General features: G+C 48.5%; 1 protein-coding gene across 1 annotated transcript; it reads right to left on the bottom strand.

The window, feature by feature from the left end:
• Positions 1 to 2,744: 2,744 nt before the first annotated feature.
• IGJ (immunoglobulin J polypeptide, linker protein for immunoglobulin alpha and mu polypeptides) lies at positions 2,745 to 6,701 on the bottom strand. The gene is made up of 4 exons (XM_009084013.1): positions 6,638 to 6,701; positions 4,092 to 4,227; positions 3,175 to 3,255; positions 2,745 to 2,946 (listed from the first exon to the last, which is right to left on the bottom strand). Exons 1-4 carry the CDS (start codon positions 6,699 to 6,701, stop codon positions 2,745 to 2,747), a joined length of 483 nt encoding a protein of 160 aa, XP_009082261.1.
• Positions 6,702 to 10,282: the final 3,581 nt, after the last annotated feature.

Genomic DNA, 10,282 nt, shown 5'->3' with positions numbered 1-10,282 from the left:
GCAGGAAATAACCCAGTGTCCAATCCTACCTAACCTGAAAATAGAGTGCAGGTTTTGTTACAATGAGGGGCAGTAAGAGCACCTGTAGTGAGGAATTGCTTGAGGGGCAGGAATTGCATCTGCAGTTAAGATTTGGGGTGAAAAATTTGCTCATGTTTACACTTGGTATAAATTCCAGATGGCTTGCAGAGCTCCAGGGACAAAGTCCCTGTGGCTGTAGCCTGAAGGGCTGTGTTGGGTGATGACATTTGGCCACACTATGACCTATGAATTAGTGCTCTGAGGTTGGGGAACAGCAGGATTTTGAAGATGAAAATGTCTTTGAGGCAAATTTTGGTGAGCTTAGTTACCCACTGAAATACTCCCAGGAGTGTCAGTACCTGGCAGGAGGTTCTTTGCCTCACTTGGCACTTGGAATTCATAGAATCAACCAGGTTGGAAGAGACCTCAAAGATCATCGAGTCCAACCCTACCATGCTTACTAGACCATGGCACTAAATGCCACATCAGTCTCATCTTGAAAACCTCCAGGAATGGTGAATCCACCACCTCCCTAGACAGCCCATTCTCTCTGTAAAAAAATCTCTTCCTAATATCCAACCTAAACTTCCCCTGGCAGAGCTTGAGTCTGTGCCCTCTTGTCCTCCTGCTGGTTGCCTAGGAGAAGAAATCAACCGTCACCTAACTACAACCTCCTTTCAGGGAGTTGTAGAGGGTGATAAGGTCTCCCCTGAGCCTCCTCTTCTCCAGGCTGAACACCCCCAGCTCCCTCAGCCTCTCCTCATGGCACTTGTGCTCGAGTCCCTTCCCCAGCCTTGTTGCTCTTCTCTGGACCTGCTCCAGCACCTCAATATCCTTCCTGAGCTGAGGGGCCCAGAACTGAGCACAAGATTCAAGGTGTGGCCTCACCAGCACTGTGAGTCCAGGGGCAGAATCACCTCCCTGGTCCTGCTGACCACACTGTTCCTGATCCAGGCCAGGATGCCATTGGCCTTCTTGGCCACCTGAGCACACTGCTGGCTCCTGTTCAGCTTCCTATCTATCCACACTCCCAGGTCCCTTTCTGCCTGGCTGCTCTCCAGCCACTCTGTCCCCAGCCTGGAGCACTGCATGGGATTGTTATGGCCAAAGTGCAGGACCAGCACTTGGCCTTGTTAAACCTCATCCTGTTGCAATCAGCCCATCTCTCCAGCTTATCGAGGTCCCTCTGCAGAGCCCTCCTGCCTTCCAGCAGATCCACACTCCCCCCAACTTTGTGTCATCTGCAAACTTGCTGATAGTGAACTCAATCCCCTCATCCAAATCATCAACAAAGATATTAAAGAGAACTGGGCCCAAATGCTTTGGATTGGCTTATTTTTGCAGGAAGGAGGGGGGGGAAATGATGTTATCCCCCAACTCCCCTGTCTTAAAGGCACTTTATTTAGGGATGAGGAAAACCTGTGATCCATGGATTACAGTTTCAAGAGTTAATTGAGGTGATGTTTGGGTGCTGAGACTGATCCTGCACTGACTCACAGGGCCTGGAAGCAGCTCAGTGATGCAGAGCTGATCCTAAAATGATCAACCAGTTCAGCCTCAATCTGTCAGAGTCCCTGCAAAGCGCATGGAAATGTTTCTATTCCGGTATTTCAGGAGGCTTTGCCTGGAAGTATAAGCAGTTATTTAGGGAGAGCTTGATTCATTGTGAAGGAGAAAAGAATATGATTATAGGCCTGGCTGTTTCTCATGCCTTCTCAGTGAACTGGATGGAACACACAGACTGATGCAGAAAAAAAGTTTATTGAATATTTCACTTACAAAGCTACAATTATGGCAATCAGGTTTTTGCTGTTTCATGATTGCAATTCTGAATCCCAAACTAGGTCCTGCTTTAACAATTACATCTCAATTACACCCCCTTCATGGAATTTTTGAGGCTTTAAATGCAAAATGAGGAGTAAGACAAGAAATTTGAGCCAACTTGATTTTTTTTTTCAGCAGCTGAACTGGGAGCCGGGGTGGAAGAAAGCAGCAGTAACAGTAAAGCAGTGTGGAAAGTGAAATGCCCAACAAATCCCAGAAGAGGTGACTATTCCTGGCACAGCCGAGGCCTTGGCAGCTTTGCAAAACACTTCAGGGCAGTGGCATCTTTGATCTTCTCTGTAAGAACTAGGAGCTTGTAGCTGTCCAAGTGCTAGAAGGGTCTAGAATGCCCAATGGTAAAGTAACTTTGAATTCTGTGTCTCATCCCTCATCTCTCCTCTCAAATATGATTATCCAACACCCTTCTAATGATGGTACAAACCCTGCTCATGTCAGTAAAGGCCTTCAGGGTTGTGCAGAGGTTTGCTTTGGGTTGCTCAGGGAGGGAAGTGCACAGACATTGCTGCTGATGCCTGTGGCAGCTTTGCTCAGGTGGAGACAGACAGGAGACTGTCAAAAAGACAAGTTCCCCAGAGCTGTAAATCAGTGTAGTTCCCTTGAGTTCAAGGGATTCACTGATTTCCATCTGCTGAGGATCTGGTCTCAATGGTGATCCTGTCTGAGACACATAATGGCATTGCAGGTGTGTGCCAGGGACATGAGAACAGAGTTCAGGACAACCAGGAGCTGCTATGGGGAGGCTGATAATGCAAAGAGAGAAGTTGGCATTATTCTAGGAGCTGATATCTGGGGCACTCAACCAAGCATTACGGTGCTATCCATGGATCTTTGATAGGAGCACTGAGTGCAGCCAGGCTGGAGCACAGCACTGGGCTCAGCTACTGGGAGAAGCAGGATGCTGGTGTCAGAGCTGCTGGGACATGCTTCACCTCCCCATTGTAGAGGAATGGGAAGGTTGAGGTGTAGCACTTGTTCCTGTCGTAGGTGTAGCAGGTCTGGGGCTCATCACAGAAGTTGCCCTGCTGGACCTGGTGGACCACCCCACCCAGCTCAATTTCTGTGGGATTGCAGTTCCTGCAGCTGCAAGAGATGGAGAAGGGAATAAGTGTGAAGAGCTGTGATGATAAGATGGCCTTGGTGAAACCCAGCTCTGTACTGCTGGTCTGCAGGTGGAGCTGGGTGAGTCCTGTGCCCTTGCTGTCTTACAGGGGAGCTCCCAGCCCTCAAGCACGTTTGTGGGGTGCTGTGGGCAGTGCTGCAGGGGAGGTTAGGTCCTGGGAAACGAGCTGAGTAAATGAAACTACTTACAGTTCCGTCATGCGGTAGACAAATTTGGTCCTGACCGGAGACAGGGGGTCAGAGATGTTCTCTCGAGCCTTCAGAGGGACTCTGCAAAGGAGGGAAGAGCACCACTCATCGAAACTGCTTCTTAAACAGAGTCTGCTCTGCTGTCAGTGATTCTAAGCTCTCATCTTGCTCCTCAGGTTATCTCCATCCTGGCCCATCTCCAAATCAAAGCCCAGGAACGGCAGGTCTGAACCCTTCTGTGCCCTCTAAGGCAGCAGCCCTCCCTGAGAGGACAGCAGCAATGCCTGTAAGTGCCATTTTCAAGGTGGCAGTGCTGGCAATGTTTGGGGATTTTAAGCTCTGAGCTGGCAGATGCCTGAGAGACTTGCAGGATGTACACAGGGATGTTTAGTGGTTCTCCTGTTGTGAACTTCCCAGAGCTCCTGCAGCTCCGGGTCCTTGTTCCCCAGAGACACACACCCTTGTGCAAGGTTTGTGTGAGTGGAGAGGACAAAGTCTTGCTCTTGAGCTGAGATCTGTCTCACAGGAATAGGTTTTTCTGCTGTTTTAGGCATTAGCTATTTTCCCAGGCTTGTCACGTTGGGAAGTCACGGCAGCGTCCTGTACCCAATCTGGTTAGATCAGCTCAGCTGTTAACAAGTTGTATGCTACTCCCCCAATCTATTTTGTGAAGTTACCACTGGAATGCTTAAAATATGGAGATGCTTTTCAGTATCTGAGCAGACAAACACCAGAGAGGTTCATGTCAATTAGAAAAACACTAAACCAAGGGAAATACTCCAGGATACTGAAAGCAGCCCCTGGGAAAAGCAGTTCATTTCAATGCCAGGCATGGGAAACAATGCCAAGGAAAGGCAAGTTCTATAACATTTCATCCCCTGCTCACCATGTCCATGAAACACTTGTCTGCCACTTACAGGATGCGTATGTTTCTCTCCAGGACTTCTTCCTCAGGGTTATCTTTGGAGGGGACCAACCTGGAGGTCACTGTCACACACTGACACTTGTTATTGACCAGCACGTACTCATCATTCTTGTGGTCCAGGGGATAACCTGCAAGCACAGGATATGCAATCCCAGAATCAAGAAGAAAAGCCTTGAAAGCTGCTCTGGCAGCAGGATGCGTATGTTTCTCTCCAGGACTTCTTCCTCAGGGTTATCTTTGGAGGGGACCAACCTGGAGGTCACTGTCACACACTGACACTTGTTATTGACCAGCACGTACTCATCATTCTTGTGGTCCAGGGGATAACCTGCAAGCACAGGATATGCAATCCCAGAATCAAGAAGAAAAGCCTTGAAAGCTGCTCTGGCAGCAAGGGAAGGGATGAGAATGGCAGGCACCTGGATTGATTCAGGTCCAAATTGCAGCAGGTATGAGTGAATCTTGGCAGCAATGAGTTCAGCTGTCTTACCTGTCAGCTGCTGTATGTGGAAGTGATGGGACTGGGAAGGAGAAGATTAGGAACCTGGACACTGTGGTAGGGAAGAGGCCAGCATGCAGGGATTGCTCATGCAATGGGAAGAAACTCCCCTGGTGAACCTCCAACTATTCCTCACAGCTGAAGTGCTCTTTTACCCTGACAGGGAAGGTTACCCCATCCCTCTGTCCTGCACCAAGACTACTCTAGCAGCCCAAACCCCACTTTGGTCTCTAACCTTGCCAATGTGGCAGATATCTCAGCTTTCCTTGAGTGCTGTCTTGTCCTTCAGGACCCAGAGGGCACAGATGCCAAAAAGCACTGCAGGACCCAGCAAGAAGGCAGCCTGTGGTCCTGGCATGGGAAGGCAGGTGGCCCTGATGATGGTTGTGGTTTGCAGGGAAAATCCAGTCCTGAGTTTCTTACCCAAGCTGATTCTTCTCTATTTGAGTATGTCTCCCACACTTTTAGCCTGCTACTCAAGATGAAACTCAGTGAAAACAGGGTAAAACATCCCATCTGTTACCCAGAGGCTTTTAGAGTGTACCTGGTGTTGTACAATAGACAGATTTAAAGCGGTTTGTTCTTTGCTAGATTTTCACCAACGCAGAGCCTCTGGTTTCTTCACCCATAACAAGCCAGCCTTGCTTTTATGTTGTTCTTACATCCTTCTGTACTTCTAAATGCTGCTGAAATTAAGTTCACAGCCATCACTTTGCAGCATGACTCTTCCTACAGCACCTTCAGCCTGCTGAGAAGTACCAAACCCAATGATTTTTGTCAGATAGGGACAAGTAGTATTGGGCTCAAATGGACCTCAGTTCTGCGGGGTTGTCGGTTCACCTGCTCTGCTTGTCCTTGGTTTAATCATTGAGAGAAAGAAGTAGTAAGCTGAAAACATCTCTGTTAATCATGTCTATAAAGGATTTGGGAGTCACTTGGACTTAAAAACTTTGGCCCTTCCTGAAACATGCTGTTCTCACCTGCTTCCATTCCACTGGGTTTTCTGTGATCCTTACAGGCACCATAACTGGAAAAAAGGCACCAAAACTGTCTAAAATGATGCCTCAGAGGGACCCTAGAGCTCATCTGCTGCTTACAAATGCAGAATACCTGCTGGAGAAGATCCTCTATGGAGTTTCTAGCTTGGGAAGGAAATCCCTTCGCTCCCTTGCTCTGCGTGCCTCCTCTCTGCCACCTCAGCACTCCACATGAGCAGAAGCTTCCCACAAAAGCCTCTCCAGCCCCTGTCTCCTTGTCTTGGCCTTTCTTTTGGCTCGTGGACAGTCTCCTCTTGTCCTTCACACAGCCCTTTCTCTGCTGTCTCCTGCTGTATTCCACATAATGCCTGCAGCTCTCTCCAAGCCCTTAAATCCAAAGCCAATATTCAGGTTGCATCCTATTGGCTTTGGGGTTGTCCCAAAACCTTTGGGAACAGGCTTTAATTCTAAAATTAGCTTAACACACTATTTTATGCCTATGCAGAGGGTTTTTGGCTGTGCTCTAAAAATGTTGCCCTGATTTAATTCCTTGTGTAATGCTCTTGGCTTCACCACAAAAGTCACTGCTATTCCATCTATTTTTTTCAAGCAAAATCACAAAGCTCCAAAAATAGCATTTTATCAGCAATATCTCCATGTGTCATCCAGTAAAGTCCCTTTGGAGAGAAGGTTTTCAAGCACAAACTATCCTAATGCAAGGCAGGATTACCAAGAAGATTCTGGAAGCCTTTAAGTCTAGAAGGTAAGAGCTTGCCAGCTCCCTAGCACTGCAGAAAAGCAAACATGCATGTTGGCTGTTTGTTGCTCCAGAAACCTGATAAAAAATGGTTAATCAAGCCTTAAATTTGCAGCTACTCCTCCCTTTATCCTCAAGGCAGCAATTAAAAGCTCACAGTGCAGACAGACACTGAGGTGTCCAAGCACCACTGAGCAGGCTCTGGGGTTTGTTCTCTGACTGTTAGAACTGTTCATGGTACATGGCACAAAACCTTCCACTCACATCCTAATCCCAGTTTTCCATCCTCTTCACTGCTCACCTACCTGCCACAAGGACGACCCCCAAGGAGACAGCCAAGGCCACGCACAGCAACAAATAGCTCTTCATCTTGCCTTCCCTTCTTTTGAAGAACACGAGTGGAGAGCCTGTCTCTGCCTATAAGGGTGTGTGCAAATTGGTTGCCTAAAATAAAGAGCCCAAACAGCTGCACCAGCACTGGGAGATGTATCTGGGGACTGAAACCAGGTGTGGAACTGCACAAGACCTCTGGCTTTCGGAGGGGAGGGGAGGCAGGGGGCTGTGCTCTTACTGTGCTGCTTTATTCTCTGCATCACCACCAGGCAATGAAGCTGCTGAGTGCAAGAAGATGCAAAACCATCCCAGTCCTTAGCGTATGTTTTGCCATCAATGTGAAGTAAGAAAGTCAAAGGGCCACAGCTCTGGCTCCTAATTGTGAGAAATCAGACTTCAAGATCACTCGAGTCATATTACAAAACCAGTTCAGGCTTCAAAATCAGAATCCTGTCTGGCCCAGGTGTGTGCAGAGCTGTATGAATGGCTCAGCTTGCCCCCAGAGAGCAGCCAAAGCAGGCAAGGTGAGAGGGGTGAAAGAGGTAAAGCAACAGCAGCTCTGTGGCAAAGTTGAGCCCTGCTGCCAGCTATGCCCACTGCATCAAGTTCCTTTCCTTGTGAATAGAGAAGGGACTCCATGGGATCTGTGGTTTATGAGATGTCCTGAGCCAGGTCTCAGGCAAACCCTGAGGTATTGGGCAGACTTTTCCTGAAGGAAGGTGGTACTGGATATGACCTGGGATATTTTTTGCCCCATAGTTAAGATCACTTGTGTAACTCTCAAAAGCAAATGTTGCAATAGACGCTGCAGTGCCCAGAGCTGTCTGCAGCATTTGCATGTGTCTTGTGTAAGAGAGGCCACTTTTTAAGGGAATCCCAGTCTTAGCAAGGGCTTGGTTGCTCTTGCCAGGCTTCTTCAAGAGGCTGAAGTCTTTAAGCAATGCTGCCAGACATCCCAGTCCCTGTCACTTTGCAGGCTGTCTTCCCTTTCTCTTGACCCTGCTGGCTGTGTCCCTAATCCCAGAGCTGTTCAGAGCCCCTCAGTTCTGTGCCCTGAGCTCTTCCTCCAAGCACAAGCATCTCATCTGGTAGTTGCCTGATGCAATGAGCTTTCAGGTTGCATCAGCAGTGCTCACATGCAAGGTGAGTGTGGGAGGTGGGGGGGGTTGAAGGATGACAGCCCAGCTCCTAGCAGGGCATTGGGTTATGCCATGGTTCTCCCAAACCTTGTTTTCTCACTAGGGATCCATCTTTAGGAGGGTAAAATTTGGGTCTGCTTCCTTTCCTTCTTCCAGAAAGTGTTGCCAAATTTCATGCTGCTTTTGAAGCAGTGGCAAGGTGTTCCCTGTGCCCCATCTTTTGAGGAAGGTAGGGGTGTCTGTCTAAACACTATTTGTTTCACTCACCCTTTTCTGTGACAAAAGATTTTATAGGTTTATGCAAGAAGGGGATGCAGCAGGATAAAGCACATGGAGAAGAGGCTGGTTCTGGCCTGCTTTGCCAAACTGCACTGGTAAAACTGTGGCACTAGGAGAAGCCATGCAGAGGCACCACCTGAGACTGGGCAGAGCTATATTCTGTGTGTCTCAGTTGATTTCTGTGGTTTTCCCTGGCTGCTGGTGCTCAGCAGATCTGGATTTCGGTTGCTAAATCTGTAGATGTGTGTATGGTCCCTTTGGTCTGGAAATGGTGACACAGAGCTATTCTTAGTCCTCTTCAGCCACCTGCATGTTTGGGGGGATTTTAGCTTCACTGCAAGCTCCTGAGAGGAAGGTTTGTTCTATGGGCTGTTACTTGTAAGGACTATCCCCTTTTTACTGGTGACATTCTGAATTACCAGGAAATAACCTGTGCCAGTAGGTGTTTGGCAAGGGGCTAGCAAGAAAAGCCAAGGAAATGGTAGGTTAACCCAGACTGACAGCATCCACTGGTTCTTGTGCTGGTAGTGATGATTCCACTGATGCTTTGGTTTGGCTTGAGCACCTCCTGGTAACTGGATGAACTAACTCAGGCCAGAGGTCATCTCCAGCTGATCCAGAATTGGATGATGTTTTCAGCAGCTCCTGGAGGAGGTTCAAATGTCAGTAGATTCTTTCTTGCTCTTGGAAATTAACCTTGTCTTGAGAGACAATATGCCAATTCCATTTCAACCTGTGACAGTCCAAGTAAAACTTTGTTGTTAAGGCTCTGAATTGTGAAAGAACAGACTTGGTAACAAATATGAGGTCAGTTAAGATGGAAAATGTCAGGGACAGGTGCAAGGCCTGGGTTTCTGTAAGTCACATGTGAAGTTATCTGGAGTTTTAACCTTGCAGGAGTTGGCTGCAGATGTCTCTGGATGGATTCAGACAAAAAGCCAGCATGATTGAGCAGCCAAATTTTGACCCAGATGTGACCATGTGAAGAGGCTGAGAGTGCCAGAACAAGCCAAAACGGGACTGTCTGAACCCAAATGGATCACCAAAAGGTAAGTAACATTGTGCACTTTACTCTGTTTCAGTTAATTTGGGTATTTGCTTGACTTGTTTTTTTCCACAAAAAGGTGGACAGGAGCATTTATAAATACAACACAACACCTGTTCTGTGGTGAGAAAGAAGCACCTGCACTTTTCATACGCAGAACTGCTCCTGCTGGGACATGGGTGCTTAATTTATCAGGCTCTGGTTTCTGAGCTTCGAGTGCACGGATCACTGTGCCTCTCCCTGCTCTTCTGGCAGGGCTGTAGTCCTTAAAAGCAGCCTGTTTCCATGTGGCTCAGTATTCATGTGGTTTTCCCTTGGGAAAGGTGGGAGGCTGGGCTGGACACTATGAGGGATGATAGACACAAAAATACAGGAGAGAACACAAAGGCAGATAAATAGAATTTGCCTTAAAAACTCTCCTGGTGAAGGGTCCCAAGGTGTTGCAAAATCAGAATTGCTCTTTTAATAATGTGTGGGACAGATGGATTTGTTGGTATAAAAGGTTGGATCCAAGGAGTGCAGAGGTGATGAAGTAGCAGCTGCCCAGCTGTGCAGGCTGAAGCTGCCTTGCAGCCCCCAGGAATGGGTCTGGCTCCTGCCAGGAGCTGCCTGTATCCCTGTAAGGATGTGATTTGGTGACGGGAAGGGCTTGGGAGAGTTCATGTCTGTACCTCGGGGAAGCATCCAGGGAGGTTTGCCAATACTTCTGCTCCTCTCCGAGTTTGATCTGCTCATAGGGAACAACACAGAGGAACAAGTTTTGTTGCAAGGAGTCAGGTGCATTTTCTATCTGGTTTTGTTCCCTCATCACTGTCAGATGACTGCACAGACAGCAGCTGTACATGGTTGGGCTTTTAGAGGGGGTGAAAAACAGGTTTTATTTCTTGTTTCACAAGTGGCTTTGTTCATTGCTGACAAAGAGGTCTGAAACCCAACTCCGCGGGGGCTGCCCCAGGGGCATCAGCATCCCCTCGGGGACGGGAGCACCAGCATCCCATCGCGGGGGCTGTGCCAGGGTACCAGCATCCCATCGCGGGGGCTGTGTCAGGGTACCAGCATCCCATCGCGGCGGCTGCCCTGGGTACCAGCATCCCCTCGGGGGCTGTCCCGGGGGTACCAGCATCCCCTCGCGGGGGCTGTGCCAGGGTATACGC

Source organism: Acanthisitta chloris, unplaced genomic scaffold (genome assembly GCF_000695815.1).
Source record: "Acanthisitta chloris isolate BGI_N310 unplaced genomic scaffold, ASM69581v1 scaffold18821, whole genome shotgun sequence".
Lineage (NCBI taxonomy): Eukaryota > Metazoa > Chordata > Aves > Passeriformes > Acanthisittidae > Acanthisitta > Acanthisitta chloris.
Note: the sequence above shows the minus strand (reverse complement) of the source record. Positions and strands in the feature narration are given on the sequence as shown.

Coding starts and splice junctions, on each gene's coding strand:
- IGJ (XM_009084013.1), bottom strand. CDS start 6,701: ATGAAGAGCTATTTGTTGCTGTGCGTGGCCTTGGCTGTCTCCTTGGGG. Junction 4,228..6,637: donor GGGGGTCGTCCTTGTGGCAG/GTAGGTGAGCAG, acceptor CTGTGCTTGCAG/GTTATCCCCTGGACCACAAG. Junction 3,256..4,091: donor GAGAGAAACATACGCATCCT/GTAAGTGGCAGA, acceptor CCTCCTTTGCAG/AGTCCCTCTGAAGGCTCGAG.